This window comes from Oncorhynchus mykiss, chromosome 5 (assembly GCF_013265735.2).
Source record: "Oncorhynchus mykiss isolate Arlee chromosome 5, USDA_OmykA_1.1, whole genome shotgun sequence".
NCBI lineage: Eukaryota > Metazoa > Chordata > Actinopteri > Salmoniformes > Salmonidae > Oncorhynchus > Oncorhynchus mykiss.
In genome coordinates, this window is record NC_048569.1 from 59,109,065 (window position 1) to 59,131,074 (window position 22,010).

General features: G+C 42.1%; 2 protein-coding genes across 6 annotated transcripts in view; both read right to left on the minus strand.

Moving 5' to 3' along the window:
* Window positions 1-6,041, minus strand: part of atp13a3 (ATPase 13A3) — a 59,986-nt gene extending 53,945 nt beyond the window's left edge. For all 4 annotated transcript variants that reach the window (XM_036977977.1, XM_021603569.2, XM_036977976.1 and 1 more), the window contains exon 1: window positions 5,663-6,041. The gene's annotated coding sequence lies outside the window, so the exon portion shown is untranslated. The remainder of the gene's footprint in view (window positions 1-5,662) is intronic.
* A 9,975-nt stretch (window positions 6,042-16,016) lies between these two features.
* tmem44 (transmembrane protein 44) lies at window positions 16,017-21,947 on the minus strand. 2 transcript variants are annotated; one of them, XM_021603573.2, is made up of 10 exons: window positions 20,529-21,947; window positions 20,306-20,435; window positions 20,106-20,193; window positions 19,634-19,797; window positions 19,443-19,529; window positions 19,095-19,262; window positions 18,831-18,971; window positions 18,487-18,588; window positions 18,229-18,375; window positions 16,017-16,310 (listed from the first exon to the last, which is right to left on the minus strand). In XM_021603573.2, exons 1-10 carry the CDS (start codon window positions 20,708-20,710, stop codon window positions 16,182-16,184), a joined length of 1,338 nt encoding a protein of 445 aa, XP_021459248.2. In that variant the 5' UTR covers window positions 20,711-21,947; the 3' UTR covers window positions 16,017-16,181. The 2 variants fall into 2 exon arrangements, with proteins under 2 accessions (XP_021459248.2, XP_021459247.2); XM_021603572.2 differs by having other exon boundaries at window positions 18,487-18,591.
* Window positions 21,948-22,010: the final 63 nt, after the last annotated feature.

Below are 22,010 nucleotides of genomic sequence, written 5' to 3' on the forward strand. Positions count from 1 at the left end.
GACCAAAACAGCCAAAGAGATATCCGCCATGTTGTGGAGTCAATATTAGTCAGAAATAGCATTATAAATATTCACTTACCTTTGATGATCTTCATCAGAATGCACTCCCAGGAATCCCAGTTCCACAATAAATGTTTTGTTTGATAATGTCCATAATTTATGTCCAAATAGATACTTTTGTTAGGGCGTTTGGTAAACAAATCCAAACGCACGTGCAAGTCGAGCCGAAAGGTTGGTCGAAAAGTCCAAAAAGTTATATTATAGGTCGTAGAAACATGCCAAACTAAGTATAGAATCAATCTTAAGGATGTTTTTAACATAAATATTCAATAATGTTCCAACCCGGAGGATTCCTTTGTCTGTAGAAAAGCATTGGAACGCAAGCTAACTTTCACATGACCGCGCGTCACGAGCTCGTGGCAATCTGCCAGACACCTGGCTCATTCCCCTCTCATTTCGGCCCCACTTCACAGTAGAGGCCTCAAAGTTCTAAAGACTGTTGACATCTAGTGGAAGCCAGGGGAAGTGCAACATGACCAATATCCCACTGTATCTTCAATAGGGCATGAGTTGAAAAACAACCAACCTCAGATTTCCCACTTCCGGGTTGGATTTTTTTTCTCAGGTTTTCACCTGCCATATACGTTCTGTTATACTCACAGACATCATTCAAACAGTTTTCTATCCAAATATACTAATTATATGCATATTCTAGCTTTTATGGCTGAGTAGCAGGCAGTTTACTCTGGGCACCTTATTCATCCAAGCTACTCAATACTGCCCCCCCAGTCACCAAGAAGTTACTCTATTTCTTGAACTGCATTGTTGGGTAAAGAAAATATTTACTAAAATAAATGTTTACATTTTTTTTTAAATGATAACAAGAAGGTTATTTTGGGGGCCTTCCTCTGACACCGCCTAGCATATAGGTCCTGAATGTCAGGAAGCTTGGTCCCAGTGATGTACTGGGCTATACGCACTACCCTCTTTAGCACCTTATGGTCCAGATGCCGAGCTGTTGCCATACCAGGCGGTGATGCAACCGGTCAGGATGCTCTCAATGGTGCAGCTCTAGAACTTTAGAACTCTGGGGACAGAGTCCAAATCTTCAGTCTCCCGAGGGGGAAAGGTGCTGTCATGCCCTCTTCACAACTGTCTTGTGTGTTTGGACCATGACAATTTGCTGGTGATGTGGACACAAAGGAACTTGAAACTCTCGACCCGCTCCACTTCAGTCCCGTTGATGTTAATGGGGGCCTGTTAGGCCCACCTTTTCCTGTAGTCCACGATCAGCTCCTTTGTCTTGCTCACATTGAGGGAGAGGTTGTCCTGGCACCACACTGCCAGGTCTATGACACCATCCCTATAGGCTGTCTCATCGTTGTCGGTGATCAGGCCTACCACTGTTCTCGTTAGCAAACTTAGTGGTGTTGGAGTCATGCTTGGCCACGCAGTTGTGGGTGAACAGTGTACAGGAGGGGACTAAGCACGCACCCGAGGGGCCCGTGTTGAGGATCAGCGTGGCAGATGAGTTGTTGCCTGCACTTACCACCTGGGGGCAGCCCGTCAGGAAGTCCCGCATCCAGTTGCAGAGGGAGGTGTTTAGTCCCAGGGTCCTAGGCTTAGTGGTGAACTTGTTTAAAGGTCTTGGTCACATCGGCTACGGAGAGCATGATCACAATCGTCTGGATCGGCTGGTGCTCTCATGCATGCTTCAATGTTGCCTGCCTCGAAGCAAGCATAAAAGGCATTTAGCGCGTCTGGTAGGCTTGCGTCACTGGGCAGTCCGCGGCTGAGTTTCCCTTTGTAGTCCGTATATTTTTCAAGCCCTGCCACATCGAACGAGTGTCAGAGCCGGTGTAGTAGAATTCAATCTTAGTCCTGTATTGACGCTTTGCATTTTTGATGGTTCGTTCGCGTTTGATCCAGAAAAAAAACAGCTTCCAAATTGCGCAACGGCACTAGAAAATATTTCAAAAGTTGCCTGAAAACTTTGCCAAAAGATTTCAAACTACTTTTGTAATACAACTTTAGATATTTTTAAATGTTTATAATCGATCAAATTGAAGACTATCAGGGTCTATCTGTGTTCAAGGAAGACAACAAACCAAGCTACTTTTCAAGTCTTGCGCAACTCTCAACAGTGTTACGCAGTTCCTAGATGGCCATACTTCTTCATTGCACAAATGAATAACCTCAACCAAATTCCAAAGATTGGTGACATCCAGTGGTAGCAGTAGGAACTGAAAACAAGTTCCTAAGAAATATAGTTTCCCAATGAGAACACACTGAACAGACAGAGACCTCAAAAAAGCAAAATTCTGAAAGGTTAGTCCTCTGGGTTTTGCCTGCTACATAAGTTATGTTATACTCACAGACATGATTCAAACAGTTTTAGAAACTTCAGTGTGCTTTATATCCAAATCTACTAATAATATGCATATCTTATATTCTTGGCCTGAGTAGCAGGAAGTTGAAATTTGGCACGCTATTTATCCAAAAGTGAAAATGCTGCCCCTTATACCTTAAGAAGTTAACTAGCTACCTAGTGTAACTAATATATCGGACTTGCCAGTATATTAACTATATGCCATCTAACTAACTACCCAACGTTTATTGACTTGATAATTCATCATTCTTAGCTAAGTGGTATAGACATTGTGTTTTCAATGGACATTGTTAATTCACTCTGGTTATCTACTCCGATTTCAGAGCACTTTCTGTGCCAGAGCGCAGAATAACTGATGAATTTACGAACACTCAACACCCGTGGAATATGACCAGTGTCAGTAAACTTCGTAAAAAAAAACATATTTAAATTGTTGCCAGCAGCACAGCACAGTTACACTCACCAACGCTCTGGATAACATGAAAACAGCCTAACCAGCTCTGCTATGGCGAGTAAAATGGCCAGAGTGAGATGTCCTCTCATTTGTGTCTGGAAGTAACTAGCCAACGTTAATTTGGGTGCTTGACTGCCGTTATGACATCAGAACTCTCAGATCAACCCTACTCCTCAGCCAGAGCGTCCAGTGTGCGCTCTGAACCCCCTGAGAGCTCTGAAAAGCTAGCAAAAAGTTGCATAGCAACAGCATCAACTTCCTGTAGACAGGCAAAGCTCTAGTACGCTCAACTGAAAGGATACCGTTCATTTACAAATGAACTAATAGTATGTAGTATATACTCATTAAGTATGTAGTATGTTAGTATGGGTAATTGAACACAGCTAGGGACTTCCAATAGGCCGATGGCACATCATGGAAACTGTAGCCTACTGTTCAGATGAGTTAAATGGAAACTGAAATCTTGACTGACTGTAGACCTATAACCTCATATAGCTTTAATATTAACTCCTGCAGAATTAATCATTTCTAGTTGTAAAATTATACACCAAATGGTGGCAAAATGTTAACTTGAGAACAGGTGTGAAGAAATATTATTTATTTCATCATCTTGAGAGAATGCAAATGTAATTTGTAAACTTTCCAGTTCTCTTTTGTTATTACATTCTCCCCCCAGTCCCTAAACGCCTTTGCTCTACAAAAGAAGCAGGGATGACAGAAAACTTTCCCGATGTCAACTAGATTGAAACTATTTACGACGTTCTGGTGAGCATGGGTTTATTTAGTCTTCTAGGGCAACATATAATGACAGAAGATAAGCTGCATGCATCTAATTATAGAGATGACTTACAACAACAACAAAAAACCGTACCAATATGTTGGAAATTATAAGCAGAAAAGTATCTAAATCATGCAAAGCATAATCATGCACCCAGTCAACAAAATACTTTGCAGTCTGACTGTAGCCTCCAGCGCATTTTCTATATTAGCGAGTTATGGTCAGGTGCAAGCCTCAGATTTCCACATATAGTTGGGCGGTTGCGAATGGGTTATTAGCAATTGCAGGCGGGTGCGGGTGAACAAACAGCTGACTGGGCACCACTAATATAAATACATATACACACATACATATCTCTCTACCTCAATTACCTCGTACCCCTGCACATCGACTGACTGGTACCTTGTGCATATAGTCAAGTTAACATTACTCGTTGTGTATTTATTCCTTGTGTTATTATTTTTATATTTTCTCAGCATTGTTGGGAAGGGCCTGTAAGTAAGCATTTCACTGTTAGTCTACACCTGTTGTTTACGAAGCATGTGACAAATAAAATGTGATTTGATCCGGCTGATCACTGGTATCCTAAGGTTTACTTAATTTCTTTGATTTGGGCAAAGCCCTAATTTCCTGAAAGAGCAACTGCCACTAAAAAAACTAATCTTCTCATATAGGAAACAGACTATGTGGCATTGATTTGAGTTAAACATTTATTGTCTAAATGTACTACCTGTAAATAGGATAATTTGGGTCATGATTTCAGTCACATCTAAAACAGAGTTGTGAGACTTGTGGTTGTGACTGCATCACAATGTCAATGAAGGTTCGGCTTGTTTCACACATGCTCACAGCTGGCAGCACCCAAGTGATCATCAATTCAGAGTCCAGAAGCACACAACCCAAGCATAATTTGGGTTGACTTTGGATATCCCTATAGGGGTTAGTTAGGGTAAATTTGTACATGGGACAATGTTAAAATTCCAATAGCTCCAAATTTCAATGACTTAACCTCAAACATACTATACATTGTAGAAATGTATATACAAACATTGAAAGCATTTAATGAGAACTAAAAGGTGAACAACATGAAAAAATTGCCTAATTATATTGTGAAATTTATTGACAGTCTTTAACTAGCCCTCTGAGATAGCCTGAGTGATGGGCCTGGAGAAATGTAACCACTCAAATCCATAGACAGCTATGGAGGAAAGGACTGACTATCCATGATATAACAATTATAGTTTTAACCATGTTTTGAGGCTATACAGTGTTTGTTTACAAACATTGGAGTAAAACAAGCTTATATTTGTTTCTGATGGGGTACAAAAGTTGAAGCTCATAAGGCATTTTTTTGTTATATTCAAGAATCAATGGGTATATCTTTAATTTATACGTCCAAAGATGGATGTAGTAACTAAGGATTCCAGCTTTAAAACCTTAAAACTAATTCCTAACCTGCTACGTTAATACTCCTAACCTGCTGCGTAAATTCTCCTAACCTTGTACGAAAAGTCACTTCTGTTAGTCAAAACCGGCAGACCTGCCCGCCTGAGTGCAGTGCAGTAGCCACTCATTAGATACAGAGCCAGACAGCGATGATACACACTAGCTAGCTACCTAACGTTAGTTAGTAGCAAAAGCAAATAGTCGTGTTGTTTTGTCATCTTGGTTATTTTAGCCAGCCAACTCTGTCATAAACGGCATACAATACCAGCTAGCAAAGCTTAGCTAAATTAGCTTATGTTTTCTTCAGATAATATCATGAGTTTCTCTCGCTAGCCCTACTCTTTCAGCTGTCAATGTGAAACTACTTACTTGGGTCAGGAGAGACGGCAGACAACCGACATGAGGAATCCCCATTTGATTATACACATGGGAACGCAATCTGACAAAGTCTATCTAACGTTACACTCATGGCTGAGGATGACTGGCACTGTGTCTAGGTTGCTTTCTTATAGACAGCTAGCTAGCCTATATAGCACGCTCCAACAGTACATGGGGTGATGTGGAGGGTTCAAATTAAATTAATAAAGACACTTACCAGAACCGCCTGGACTCTCTGAAGATCACCTGAGAGTCATAGTAAGACGAGAACAGCTATTGTTAAATGGGAAAACGTTGTTGAAGAGTCAAATAGTTCCTTAGCTAGCTGGCCATCTATATTTTAATATCTAACGTGTTTGACAGCTCAGTGGAAGAGCGAGCGAATGAGTCGTCGAATGAACTGCCTGAAACTGGCTCACTTACCAAGAGGATGTTTGTCACAGGATATGAGATCACGAGAGAACCTACGCAAGGTGAAATGGCACACATTCTTTCCTTATGAAATCTTCTATTCATTCACCTCGTTGGGTCACATTTGTTGTCTTTAAACATTACAATCTAGCGTTACATTTCATTCATGGTTGTACTCTGCATGCATAGCCACAGCATGAATAGGCTAGTGGCCAATCCTCAAAAAGGGCTTTAGTTTTTGAGATACCCCTACCCGAGGTAGAACAAAAGACAACCATGTTTTTTTCACATCTCTAATGTCTCCCAGTTATAAAATGGATGGTTGTTAAAAAAAATATTTTACCTCAAAAGTGGTTAAATGTATAGATATGACACACACTAAACTCAAAATGTGGGCGGGCTGTGGTCATCATAGAGGGGACAGAAGGCACGTCCATGTTCAATAGACTAAGTTTTTAGGAATGGGGTCATAATAGCTTATAACCAAAACGGTTCAAACGCTAGACACATTTATATGAAAAAAAAATACATTTAAACATGCCACATTGGCTTCAGAAATTGCCAGAATCTTATGTTTACCACAGAGAGAGGGTTATTCTATCTGTTCTCTACCATTCCTGGCTGACAAAGTACCAGGATGTCTCTGGTTTTGGATCTGAATTTAGAGAACTGAATTTGAAAACTGAATCTGAATGCATCCAAGAACTTGAGTGCCTTCAGAAAGTATTCATAGCCCTTGACTTATTCCACATGTTGTATTACAACCTGAATTCAAAACAGATTAAATTGATATTTTGTTCTCACCCATCTACACACAATACCCCATAATGACAAAAAGAAAACGTTATCAGAAATTAAAGCAAATGTATTGAAAATGAAACATCTCATTTACATAAGTATTCACACCCGAGTCAATACTTTGTAGAAGCACTTTTGGCAGCGATTAGATTACAGCTATGATTCTTTCTGGAAAAGTCTCTAAATGATAATGCCCTCAAAACTGGTGTTTGGGGGATATATTGGAATGGGGGTTGTTAGGTCCGAGACTAAGTCGAGGGTCGGAAAACTGTGCCAATATATCCTCCAAACACCAGCTTCGAGGGCATTATCACTTTTATACAACATATTCAAATAATGATTGACATATTTTCATTAAAAACGTTATTTTGGTGAATTTATTCATACTATTTAATCCTTCCACAATAAATAGTCCCGACACAAATCTAGGGTTGCTACCCAAGCCGGCTGGTCGTACGTTCTATTGGTTCGGTTGCTCAGGGGCGCAACTTTGGTTTTAGAAGTGGGGGCACCTAAAAAATATATATATATATATATTTTATCCAGTCGTATAAACACTCCAAACAGCCTATCCGACCGCTTGGAGGCATCTGCATTGTCGTAAAGCAAACCGTTACCTCGTTCTGTATCACATTCCATTTATAGAACTGGGGGGACAAAAATTTAATTTCAGAATGTGGGGGAGACATTCTCCCCAGTGCATTTGTTTAAGTTGTTTTCTAGTGAAATTTATTTGGATACATCCATAACAATCAGCCACCACTATGCTTGAAAATATGGAGAGTGGTACTAATTCGGGTGTTGTATTGGATTCGCCCCAAACATAACACTTTGTGTTCAGGACAAAAAGTGAATTGCTTTGCTGTATTACTTTAGTGCTTTGTATTATTACACACAGAGTCCATACAACTTATGTGACTTAAGTCCCCCCCAAAATACTGAAATTATTTAGGCTTGCCATAACAAAGGGGTTAAATACTTGATTCAAGACATTTCAGTTTTTCATTTTTTATTATTTGTAAAAAATAAATAAATAATAACACATAATTCCTCTTTGACATTATGGGATGTTGTGTGTAGGCCAGTAACACAAAATCTCAATTTAATCTATTTTAAATTCAGGTTGTAACACAGTAAAATGTGGAAAAGGTCAAGGGGTTTGAATGCTTTCTGAAGGTCCTGTAGCATATGCATAGTCTATAATGAGCAAAAGCTCTAATAGCTTAGACTGGATTGAATACATCCCATATCTATCTTCCCTCAAAGCGTGGGCTTCTATGACGTACTCACCAATCCTAAAGAAAAACAAGAAAGCCCATTCAGGACTGCTGCTTCAGATGTTTTAATCCTTGCTCCCAGTCAGTTGTGCAAACAGAATTCCACATATTTATATGGACAAGACAGTTTGTTGTCATTTGCCCCAGTCTCAGAAGGGAAAATAATAAATCTCAGGGTCTGGACCCTCACAGCCCACAGGCCGGGGAACGCCAGCTCAGCACTCAGACGACATCAGAATGAATACAATGCACTGGCAGTGACTTGGTTTCAGGACCTGCATTTACAATATGCATGTGTGCTGTGCTGGTTTCTGCATGCCTGCATGCCTCTTTGGCTGCTATAACAGCCTCCACTCTTCTGGGAAGGCTTTTCACTAGATGTTGGAACATTGCTGAGGGGACTTGCTTCCATTCAGCCACAAGAGCATTAGTGAGGTCGGGCACTGATGTTGGGCGATTCGACCTGGCTCGCAGTTGGTGTTGCGGTATATCTGACCACGACTCCATTTTGTTCCTCCCTTCCAATAGGCAGAAATTCAAACAGAAAGCACCCATGCTACGGACTATTCAACGCTGGTCTGACCAATCGGAATCTACGCTTCAAGATTGTTTTGATCACGCAGACTGGGATATGTTTCCAGGTAGCCACTAAGAATAATATGGACGTGTGCAAACGGTCACTGAGTTTATCAAGAAGTGTATAGGAAATGTTGTACCCACTGTGACTATTAAAATCTACCCTAACTAGAAACTGTGAATAGATGGCAGCATTCGCGCAAAACTGAAAGCACGAACCACCGCATTTAACCATGGCAAGGTGACGGGGAATATGGCAGAATATAAACAGAGTAGCCATTCCCTCCGCAAGGCAATCAAACAAGCGAAATGTCAATATCGAGACAAAGTGGAGTTGCAATTCAACAGCTCAGACAAGACGTATGTGACAGGGTTTACAGACAATCACGGACTACAAAAGGAAAACCAGCCATGTCACAGACACCAACGTCTTGCTGCCAGACAAGCTAAACACATTCTTTGCCCACTTTTAGGATAACACAGTGCCACTGACGCGGCCAGCTACCAAGGACTGTGGGCTCTCCTTCTCTGTGGCCGACGTGAGTAAGACATTTAAACGTGTTAACCCTCGCAAGGCTGCCGGCCCAGGCGGCATCCCTAGCCGCTTCCTCAGAGCATGCGCAGACCAGCTGGCTGGTGTGTTTACTGACATTTTCAATCTCTCCCTTTCCCAGTCTGCTGTCCCCACATGCTTCAAGATGGCCACCATTGTTCCTGTACCCAAGAATGCAAAGGTAACTGAACTAAATTACTATTGCCCCGTAGCACTCACTTCTGTCATCGTGAAGTGCTTTGAGAGACTAGTCAAGAAGCATATCACTTCCACCTTACCTTTCACCCTGGACCCACTTCAATTTTCTTACCGCCCCAATAGGTCCACAGATGATGCAATCACCATCACACTGCCCTATCCCATCTAGATGAGGAATACCTATGTAAGAATGCTGTTAATTGACTATAGCTCAGCATTCAACACCATAGTACCCTCCAAGCTCATCATTAAGTTTAAGGCCCTGGGTTTAAAACCTGCCCTGTGAAATTGGGTCCTGGACTTTGACGGGCCGCCCTCAGGTGGTGATGGTAGGAAACAACATTCCACTTCGCTGATCCTCAACACTAGGGCCCCACAAGGGTGCGGGCTCAGTCCCCTCCTGTACTCCCTGTTCACCCATGACTGTGTGGCCATGCACTCCTCCAACTCAATCATGAAGTTTGCAGACGACACAACAGTAGTAGGCTTTATTACAAACAACGACGAGACAGCCTACAGGGAGGAGGTGAGGGCTCTCGGAGTGTGGTGTCAGGAAAATAACCTCTCACTCAATGTCAACAAAACAAAGGACATGATCGTGGACTTCAGGAAACAGCAGAGGGAGCACCCCCCTATCCACATCGACGGGACAGCATTGGAGAAGGTTCCTCGCCTCCATATCAGTGACAAACTATAATGTTCCACCCACACAGACAGTGTGGTTAAGAAGGCGCAACAGCATCTCTTCAACCTCGGGAGGCTGAAGAAATTTGTCTTGTCACCTAAAACACTCACAAACTTCTACAGATGCACACTTGAGAGCATCCTGTTGGGCAGTATCACCGCCTGGTACGGCAACTGCACCGCCCACAACCGCAGGGCTTTCCAAAGGGTGGTGCGGTCTGCACAACGCATCATCGGGGACAAACTACCTGCCCTCCAGGACACCTACAGCACCCAATGTCACAGGAAGGCCACTGCCTGTTCCACCCGCTATCATCCAGAAGGCAAGGTCAGTACAAGTGCATCAAAGCTGGGACCGAGAGACTGAAAAACGGATTCTATCTCAAGGCCATCAGACTGTTAAACAGCCATCACTAGCACAGAGAGGCTGCTGCCTATATACAGACTTGAAATCATTGGCCACTTTAAATGGAACACTAGCCACTGTAATAATGCTACTTTAGCAATATTTACATATCTTGCATTACTCATCTCATATGTACAGTTGTGGCCAAAAGTTTTGATAATGACACAAATGTACATTTTTGTATGATGTCAATTTGTATATACTCCAGAACGTTATGAAGAGTGATCAGATGAATTGCAATTAATTGCAAAGTCCCTCTTTGCCATGCAAATGAACTGAATCCCCCCAAAACATTTCAACCCTGCCACAAAAGGGCCAGCTGACATCATGTCAGTGATTCTCTCGTTAACACAGGTGTGAGTGTTGACGAGGACAAGGCTGGAGATCACTCTGTCATGCTGATTGAGTTCGAATAACAGACTGGAAGCTTCAAAAGGAGGGTGAGGCTTTGAATCATTGTTCTTCCTCTGTCAAACATGGTTACCTGCAAGGAAACACGTGCCGTCATCATTGCTTTGCACAAAAAGGGCTACACAGGCAAGGATATTGCTGCCAGTAAGATTGAACCTAAATCAACCATTTATCAGATCATCAAGAACTTCAAGGAGAGGGGATCAATTGTTGTGAAGAAGGCTTCAGGGCGCCCAAGAAAGTTGAACAAGCGCCAGGACCGTCTCCTAAAGTTGATTCAGCTGCAGGATCGGGGCACCACCAGTACAGAGCTTGCTCAGGAATGGCAGCAGGCAGGTAGGTATGAGTTCATCGGCACGCACAGTGAGGCGAAGACTTTTGAAGCATGGCTGGGTGTCAAGAAAGGCAGCAAAGAAGCCACTTCTCTCCAGGAAAAACATCAGGGACAGGTTGATATTCTTCAAAAGGTACAGGGACTGGACTGCTGAGGACTGGGGTAAAGTAATTTTCTCAGATGAATCCCCTTTCCGATTGTTTGGGGCATTCGGAAAAAAAGCTTGTCCAGAGAAGACAAGGTGAGCGCTACCATCAGTCCTGTATCATGCCAACAGTAAAGCATCCTGAGACCATTCATGTGTGGGGTTGCTTCTCAGCCAAGGGAGTGGGCTCACTCACAATTTTGCCTAAAAACACATCATACTTCAGTATTCCATTGTAACATCTGACAAAAATATCTAAAGACACTGAAGCAGCAGACTTTGTGAAATTTTTTATTTGTGTCATTCTCAAAACTTTTGGCCACGATTGTATATACTGTATTCTATACTATATATTGTATCTTAGCCTATGCCGCTCTGACATTGCTCATCCATATTCTTACTTAATTCCATTCCATTCCTTTACTTAGATGTGTGTGTGTTAGCTTTACAACACTCCAGCCGCTGCCTGGCATTGGCATAGTGATCTTCGGCTTGTGGAAACCCTTTTCATTAAGCTCTCGACGAACAGGTATTGTGCTGACATTGCTTTCAGAGGCAGTTTGGAACTTGGTAGTGAGTGTTGCTACTGAGGACAGACAATTTCTACGCACTACGTGCTTCAGCGGTCCCGTTCTGTGAGCTTGTGTGGTCTACCACTTTGTGGCTGAGCCGTTGTTCCTCCTCGACATTTCCACTTCACAATAACAGCACTTGCAGTTGACCGGGGCAGCTGAACTGACTTGCTGGAAAGGTGGCATCCTATGATGGTGCCACGTTGAAAGTCACTTAGCTCTTCAGTAAGTCCATTCTACTGCCAATGTTTGTCTATGGAGATTGCATGGATTTGTACTCGATTTTATACACCTGTCAGCAACAGGTGTGGCTGAAATAACCGAATCCACTCATTTGAAGGGGTGTCCACATACTTTTGTAAATACAGTACCAGTCAAAAGTTTGGACACACCTACCTACTCATTCAATAGTTTTTATTTAGTTTTACTATTTTCTACATTGTAGAATAATTGTGAAGACAAACTATGAAATAACACATTTGGAATCATGTAGTAACCAAGAAAATGTTAAACAAATCAAAATATATTTTAGATTTTTCAAAGTAGCCAAGCTTTACCTTGATGACAGCTTTGCACTCTTGGCATTCTCTCAACCAGCTTCACCTGGAATGATTGTCCAACAGTCTTGAAGGTGTTCCCACATATGCTGAGCACTTGTTGGCTGCATCCCAAACCATCTCAATTGGGATGATGTTGGGTGATTGCGGAGGCCAGGTCATCTTATGCAGCACTCCTTCACTCTCCTTCTTGGTCAAATAGCCCTTACCCAGCCTGGAGGTGTGTTGGGTCATTGTCCTGTTGAAAAACAAATGTAGTCCCGCTAAGCACAAACCAGATGGGATGGCGTATCCCTGCAGAATGCTGTGGTAGCCATGCTGGTTAAGTGTGCCTTGAAATCTAAAATAAATCACTGAGTGTCACCAGCAAGTACCCCCACACCATCACTCCTCCATGCTTCACGGTGGGAACCACACATGCAGAGATAATCCGTTCACTTACTCTGCGTCTCACAAAGACACGGTGGTTGGAACCAAAAATCAAACATTTGGACCCATCAGACCAAAGGACAGATTTCCACCGGTCTAATGTCCATTGCTCATGTTTCTTGTCCCAAGCAAGTCTCTTCTTCTTATTGTTACCCTTTAGTAGTGGTTTCTCTGCAGCAATTCAACCATTCACGTCTCCTCTGAACAGTTTATGTTGAGATGTGTCTGTTACTTGAACTCTGAAGCATTTATTTAGCCTACCATTTATACTGAACAAATATAAACTCAACATGTAAAGTGTTGGTCCCATGTTTCAAGAGCTGAAATAAAAGATTTTAAAAAAAGCTTATTTCTTTCAAATTTTGTTTGCCTTGATAATTTATCCACCGACAGGTGTGGCATATCAAGAAGATGATTAAACATGATTATTACATAGGTGCACTTTGTGCTGGGGACAATAAAAGGCCACAAAAAATGTGCAGTTGCATCACACAATATAATGCCACAGATGTCTCAAGTTGAGGAAATGTGCAATTAGCATGCTGACTGCAGGAATGTCCACCAGAACTGTTGCCAGAAAATGTGTTGAATTCTCTACCATAGGCCGCTTCCATGTCATTTTAGAGAATTTTGCAGTACGTCCAACCGGCCTCACAACCGCAGACCATATGTAACCACGCCAACCCAGGACCTCCACATCTGGCTTCTTTATCTGCAGGATTGTCTGAGACCAGCCACCCAGACAGCTGATGAAACTGGAGGAGTATTCCTGTCTGTAAAAACCCTTTTGTGTGGTAAAACGAATTCTGATTGGCTGGGCCTGGCTCCCCAGTGTGTGGGTCTATGCCCTTCCAGGCCCACCATTGGCTGCACCCCTGCCCAGTCATGTGAAATCCATAGGGCCTACTGAATTTATTTCAATTGCCTGATTTCCTTATGAACTGTAACTCAGTAAAATTATTGAAATTGTTGCATTTATATTTTTGTTTATATATCAATTTATTGGGATACCCGTCATTCTTGTCACAGACCAATGTCTTCAGCAGACATGTCAAATGATATGTAATGTGGTGAAGAATGTGCTTTACAGTTTTGCTCGAATATACAGTGCCTTGCGAAAGTATTCGGCCCCCTTGAACTTTGCGACCTTTTGCCACATTTCAGGCTTCAAACATAAAGATATAAAACTGTATTTTTTTGTGAAGAATCAACAACAAGTGGGACACAATCATGAAGTGGAACAACATTTATTGGATTTTTCAAACTTTTTTAACAAATCAAAAACTGAAAAATTGGGCGTGCAAAATTATTCAGCCCCTTTACTTTCAGTGCAGCAAACTCTCTACAGAAGTTCAGTGAGGATCTCTGAATGATCCAATGTTGACCTAAATGACTAATGATGATAAATACAATCCAACTGTGTGTAATCAAGTCTCCGTATAAATGCACCTGCACTGTGATAGTCTCAGAGGTCCGTCAAAAGCGCAGAGAGCATCATGAAGAACAAGGAACACACCAGGCAGGTCCGAGATACTGTTGTGAAGAAGTTTAAAGCCGGATTTGGATACAAAATGATTTCCCAAGCTTTAAACATCCCAAGGAGCACTGTGCAAGCGATAATATTGAAATTAAAGGAGTATCAGACCACTGCAAATCAGTCAACAAATCAACAATCAGTCGTATATTGCACAAATCTGGCCTTTATGGAAGAGTGGCAAGAAGAAAGCCATTTCTTAAAGATATCCATAAAAAGTGTTGTTTAAAGTTTGCCACAAGCCACCTGGGAGACACACCAAACATGTGGAAGAAGGTGCTCTGGTCAGATGAAACCAAAATTGAACTTTTTGGCAACAATGCAAAACGTTATGTTTGGCGTAAAAGCATCACAGCTGAACACACCATCCTCACTGTCAAACATGGTGGTGGCAGCATCATGGTTTGGGCCTGCTTTTCTTCAGCAGGGACAGGGAAGATGGTTAAAATTGATGGGAAGATGGATGGAGCCAAATACAGGACCATTCTGGAAGAAAACCTGATGGAGTCTGCAAAAGACCTGAGACTGGGACAGAGATTTGTCTTCCAACAAGACAATGATCCAAAACATAAAGCAAAATCTACAATGGAATGGTTCAAAAATAAACATATCCAGGTGTTAGAATGGCCAAGTCAAAGTCCAGACCTGAATCCAATCGAGAATATGTGGAAAGAACTGAAAACTGCTGTTCACAAATGCTCTCCATCCAACCTCACTGAGCTCGAGCTGTTTTGCAAGGAGGAATGGGAAAAAATGTCAGTCTCTCGATGTGCAAAACTGATAGACATACCCCAAGCCACTTACAGCTGTAATCGCAGCAAAAGGTGGCGCTACAAAGTATTAACTTAAGGGGGCTTAATAATTTTGCACGCCCAATTTTTCAGTTTTTGATTTGTTAAAAAAGTTTGAAATATCCAATAAATGTCGTTCCACTTCATGATTGTGTCCCTCTTGTTGATTCTTCACAAAAAAATACAGTTTTATATCTTTATGTTTGAAGCCTGAAATGTGGCAAAAGGTCGCAAAGTTCAAGGGGGCCGAATACTTTCGCAAGGCACTGTATTTGTCATTTTATCAGAACCCAGGGAAGTCACTTGAATGCCCATCAGTTAAAACAACTCTGCCACCATACTATCCGCTAGTTAGAGAAACGGGCCAGACAGGCAGAGGATTGGGAGCTACTGGGAAGGACGGAGGAGCCCTTGTCCTCTAATCTGGCTCCAATCAGGTCTGCTGGGCCTTTCCCAGTTTAGCCCTGATAACCTGGCCTGACTAGGAAAATTCAGGAAGTGAACCCTTGACCTTGCGAGGCAGACATGGAGCGATATTGTTTTATTAAGGATGGTCTACAGTGACACATCCCAAATGGGTCTCGTTATTTAGTGCAGTCCATGCAAACGCCAAACTGATGAGTCTGGGTGTCATCTGTTTAATGAGTGGTGCAAACCCATTACAGGAAAGCTGTCTGAGGCGAGCTGAGCATCTGAGGAGCGATGACAGCATCTGTAGTTGACAAACTTACAAAGAGAATCAGATGCACTGCCATAGTGCATCCATTAGTAATTGAACCCATTAATTAAATCTTCCATGAAACTAAAACCAGCTGGCTCAATGTCCACATTGTTATGTCAACAAACCAATAACTTATTACACCCAATGAGAGTATAAGACATGACAAAAACAAAGTTTGATGGAAGATCAATTTTTGTACTTTTATTATCTTTATATTCACAATCCAAAACACAGATCTGACCATGTGATGTAATGAGGAAGTGTCACCAGGTCATTCACCAGTGTTTGAAATTATCACACCACTTCACCCACTCTGCTTTATACCCGCTTCCCAGCCTGTCAAATGATGCCACCACAGCTGCAGGTGGGTTTTGGGCTTGGGTTCTTCGGCCATTCTTGCAGGGGAAACCCATCCACGTTCTCTTTTAGCAGTTTGTTCCACTGTGCATTTGCGTCTTCAAAATCCCACTGGAGAGAAGACAGTTGTGTTGTTACAGGGCAGAGATAGCGTTTACCCATTATGCATATTCATTATGGTTGACACATTGTTTATGTCTACCTCTTAATTACATTGTGTTCTTGGTCTCTAAGGAAATATTCTACACTGCAATAAAAACACAAATGTTAAATTTGTTCACTGCAACCTGCAAACTGTGATACTCAATGTGGTCACATGTTCAACCAAAAAAACTCCTCAGTCCTTGGAGAGCAGTGTCCAAAATGTTGAGCCAAGCCCCTGACCAGCAGGCAACACACAGGAGACCGTAAACAGCTCCCAAAATAGCAGAGCTGAGTGACGAATCTCCTATAGACTAGGCAACCATTTTGTGCCTGCTTCCGAGGCAGAATGGCCCTGCTATTTAATCCTTGATTTTTAAAAGCAGAATAATGGGGCCACAACGCAAATCTTGAACAATTCAACCCCTCCGCCTCACCTCAACCCAACTCGAACAAGCGCTCAGCAGAAATGAGCAAGAAAAACAATACTAATGGGAATTCCAAGCAGCTTTCTTGTGGCTGGGGTTGTTTTCAGAGTAACAAGAAAACAGACCATTTATACAGAGCCCTGTGGTGAGTTTATGCAGCCGGCAAAATTGCAAAAAGCCTTTATTATTTCCTCATATGAGATTTCAATACAAAAGCAAATAGTGATATGCAAAAATGACCTAAATCCTTTGGCAGCATCATGGTTTATGCTAATTATTTTTTTATATCATTCAGTAGTAAATTAAATGCTTTAAATACTTGGCCCGTTTGTTCTCCAAATAAGACCAAACAACTTTACAGCTGTATGGCCCTAGACAGTCTCGTATTATATAATAGAAATGAAGGTAGAGGGGCATTACATTCAAAGAATCCAGAACAGCCCTTCAGACCTAAAGGAACACGTGTGCCAGGCTGCCAGCCCATCCCCACTTATGGATGATTTGTCTGAGCGTTAGTGATTGAAGATTATGCAATACGTGTTGACAGAACTAAACGGACTAACTGAACCCCCATCATATATTACTAAGTAACTGGACGTCTGGCCTTTATCAGACCATAGTTAATGCTAACCAAAGGCAAATAACATTTGAGATGTTAAGTGAAAGGATGAAAAACCTCATACTGTACAAACTACAGCCCATAGCTGTAGAATGCCACTGCTGACAAAATGACAATGACTCAATTCAGCCATGTTAACTACAGAATGTTCTGAACCCTTGTTTGGGCCCTACTGCTCTTTAATGCACTTTGCCAGGGGAGGTTCACATCATTTGCTTTTTCCTGTTTGGTGAATAGTATAACGTTCCAATTGTTTTCCCTCACACCATTTGCAATTGTTTCAGATTAAATGACATCCTCTGTGACTTGGCTTTCTGCAAAACCACAGAGAGCACCATTATTCGAAAGTGAGGGTGCCAATAGAAAATGTATTTCCCACAAGGCATTAAAAACATCGCACGCTCACCCTAACCATTCTAAACTTTTCCTAATTATGAGGATGACAGGTTGGTCATGAGTGGACTGTCACTGCACCAGAATAGCAAGTTCACATGGGAAGACCTGAGCATAATGAAGTAAAGTTAAATAAATAGTAAGTTGGCAAGCAAAGCACTTCAGAAGAGCTTGCAGGTAAAGGTCTTGATTTTACCTTCATTACTTGGTAATAGGCCTGCAATGTGTTCTGACAGAAAATTATCGGCTTCCTTGATGTGTAGATAAATCACAAGCAACTAGTGTGTGGAGGATGGTTGAACACTATCACAACCTTGTGGCAGAAAGTGGTTTTACAGTTCACATCTCTTGACTACCACATACTACACTTCACTAACTCAGAAGACCTGGACCATATCTCACTGTAGAAGATGATTTTACAGGATATAAAGATTTGTCTTCATCTGACCTCCAGATCCGAGTTGAGGGATGAGGAGTCTGAGAACGTTTCGGAGGTGCAGGGTTCATCCACTCTCACTACCCTCACTGTCCTCCTGAGGGGAAGGCTCTCTGAAACCCCCTCCTCCCTAGAGAGAGTCACCTCCTTTAGACACACCTGAAATCATACATCAAAGGAGGTACAAATCTGAGTTGTATGTCAAGTTTTTTTTAAATAAAATAAAAACTTTGCCCATGGCAGACGTTCTGAAGAAGTCTTGACCCTCACCTTTCGCATGGGTTGAATGTTGACATCCATGTAATGCCCCATGTCAGCAAACTTTAGATTCTTCTTACTGGAGAGAACCCGGGGAGGAGCTCCATCCAAGTCCAACTCACATGAGGAAATAAGAGTGGTGTTTATTTAAAAAGAGGATTATCAAATACTGTGTGAAGCAAAGCCTGGATATGAATGAAAGAGTTCTCAAACTGCCATTTTGTCTTTCATTCTGTAGCTTAAAGATCTTTAGTTGGTCTTTCATTCCAATACTTTCTATACAAGTAAGTATTTAATCAGACATTCAGAGTCCAGCTCCCCAACCCGGGCATATGAAGACAGGACTGTGGGCTTACTGGGTGTTTTTGTTTTGTCTTCCCACTGGAGTTGTGCTGACTGGGGGGAGAGGAGCCACCCAGGAGACTCTCTGTATCTGGAGAACCCCCCCCAGGCTGCAGCTCAGGGGTACCCTTCCTACACCAGGACAGGACCACAATCTGACCACAAAGTCAAGACAAAACTGAAAGGGGGAGGTTGGGGTTCAATTAAATTAGAACTCTGTCAATTTAGGGAGATGACCCGATATTCTATTCACATATTCATAAGCTTGAGAAGGATACAGCAAGATCCAGGGCTGCACAGCACGTTGACGCCAGGAGCCACGGCATGGCTCTCAGTACAAACTCATACTGGGTGTCGTAAAGTAATATGGCCGAGGTGTAGAGGGCACCGGCCAAAGAGCACAGCAACCCAGAGGACACGTGTGCCCTTGAACTCTCCCCTCTGTGCTAAAAGATCAACGTAGAGGTTAAAGTGCTACAGGCATTATGCAGTATTGCGGTGAGCGTTATGTATAACGCTGTGTTTTACCACATAACAGTTGGCTTTGAGGGACTGTTGTGACAATACAGCAAAGTATGGGCAACTCAGACATGAATGGACGTGAACTGTGACGGGGTGTCACTTACTGCTCTGGAGAGGTCAGGGAACTTAGAGGTCCAGGCAATCACAAAAGAGAGTAGACCAAGAATGTAACCGAGGACCTCCATATGGTCCTGCCCAAGAAGACAAGCGTAGTCAGTGAGCCATTGAAAAGGTCACTCTGTAATTTATGGGAGGTAATAGAAGAGTGAATTCATAGGAGAATCTGCACACTTACATGCAGGAGGTCAGTGAGAAGAAGTCTTCTCCCAGTGAGAGGTCTGTCTACAAGCCCATGGCTGGTCCTGGAGGTTAGGTAGCTCCCTCCACCCACCACCAACAGCAGAGACACAGCCATGAAGTTCTGCCTCCTCCTCCTCTTCATCATCCTCAGCCTCTTCTCTGAGGGGAAAAGGGGGTGAAGGTTAAGGATTGCAGCTCTGGTGACTGAATGTTGCCCATTGAAACATGAAAAAATATATTTCACAAGGCCCTCTCTTCAGCCTCATTTGTTTGGTATCTCTCGGCTTTATAGATAAAACATTTCTTTACTGTTTTGCCTATGCACATTGTGCAAGTGTAGGGTGTTGATAAGGGCTTGTAGGACAGGATACAAAGCACAAGCTGTGCCAAAAGGGCTATTGTGAGCAACTCTGAGGAAAAAAGGCAAAAGTGATACATGTGTAAAAGGGACCCACCCTCTCGCTTACCTGCTCTGGTGTTCCAACGCAAAAATATCGGGAAGATGGAGATGAAATGAATAACTTCTACAGCTGCCATAAAACCACCCATTATGACCTAAAACAATCACAATGGAAGAAACATGGAATATAATGAATGTAGCAGGTAATCATGATCTTATGCAGTATAGGCCCATACAGGGTCTGGAAATAGAATATCGTTTTGTCACCTGAAGAGCCAGCTGATTGGAGAGAAATGCCCCGATGGTGCTGCACAAATTTCCAAAGAAACAGTAGAGGATACAGGCTGCCTCCTTGCCGGAATTCCTGTCCCGGCCTCTGCATCTCAGACATACCAGCCTTGAACAAGCATTTCGGACAAAAGTGAAGTAAAACAACTATAATAAGTAGCCTTTACTCCATGTTTAAATGCATAATTACCCACATACTCACATAAAACAGGATATTATCAAAAGAAGCACGGACAAACAGACGAGTCCGGTCGAGATGCAAACGTTCTGTCTGTTTGAAAAACAGGTCGATATAATGTCGTGGCGCCACCAAGACGTAAAGTCAAACGAAAGGCTTTCTGCTCTGCTTTGTCCATTTGTGACACTCTGTGCTTCCACTCCCATATCTTCTAACTATGCCGTTGACCTAAAACAAATCTAGGGAATGGCAAATATGACCAGCTGCGTCAGTGGCGCGAGCGACAGGTGGTGCACAGCACAGGTATGTAAAAGATGTGCGCGATTGTGCCCTGATCACATGCACATTTACTTCACAAAAGCGCTGCCCAATAGAGGCACTGGTTCAATATACGAATTTAAACGCATGATCTTGCCAGGGAATGTTGATGCATTTACTAAACAAATGGAGGTAGATGTAATGAGAAACTCGGTCAATTTAATTTATATTAATATGAAAATGTACTTCGCTTCTTTTTTGCGTACACCAGTCATGTGCAACAAAGCAAATCAATTGCAAACCAAGGAAACCATTTCTAATGGTACAGTCAGACACATTTTTGCTGTACACTGAAAGATAAAAGGCAGTTCTCTTGAGAAAAAAATGTGAGCTATCGCAAAGATTGTCTATTATATTGATATTCGAGTGACAGCTCAAACAATGGAAATGCCTGTCCTCAAAGATGGAAGGCAGGCGAGAGGTGAGATCAGGTGGGACCATTCTAGCCAATGAGAGGGCAGATACCCGTGTGAACAGACCATAGAGATAAATAGAAGATTCATCTTTGTATCTGTGCTATTACAGTCTGTGAAAGCGCCATTGAGGCTATCTCAATTTTAAAGAAGTAAATGGTTGTTCATTTGCTGAATGCTCCCAACTCATATAGGAATGCCCACCCAGTTAAGTACATTAAAATGGTGGCAATACTCACGATGAGTCCTCTATCTAGCTCTATGACAGCAGGCGCAACTCCGGTATACTGGTCGTTTACTGGGTAAGTTGCCAAAATGCCACGTGCGCCAACTTATCAGTGCATTTATAACAACCTAACCATGATGAAACTTCTATTCGATCAAATAAGCCTCACGTAGCAAATGAGCAATTCATATTTATGTTGCCCAATTTCGACAGACTCTCTGAAGAGTCTTTTTTTTTTTAACCTTTTTTACCTTTTTTTTACCTAGCAAAAATTTACGTTATGCCCAAATCAAAAAAGCTTACCAGCAGCCACATTTATAATTGGACGTGTAAGTGTAAACTCTAAAATAACCTATTAACTACAAAAGGTAACTCCAAAACACGTTTTCGCTGAAAGGTTAGCTATGTGTTGGCAAAAATGTATGTCCAAGTCAAGAAAGCTTACAAGCTGCACTGGTAGCCTATTCACGGGTGCTTTTTCAATTCCTATGTGAGTGTAATTTGCTCAATATTAGGAGTTGACAAATAAAGTTGACATTATCATAAATA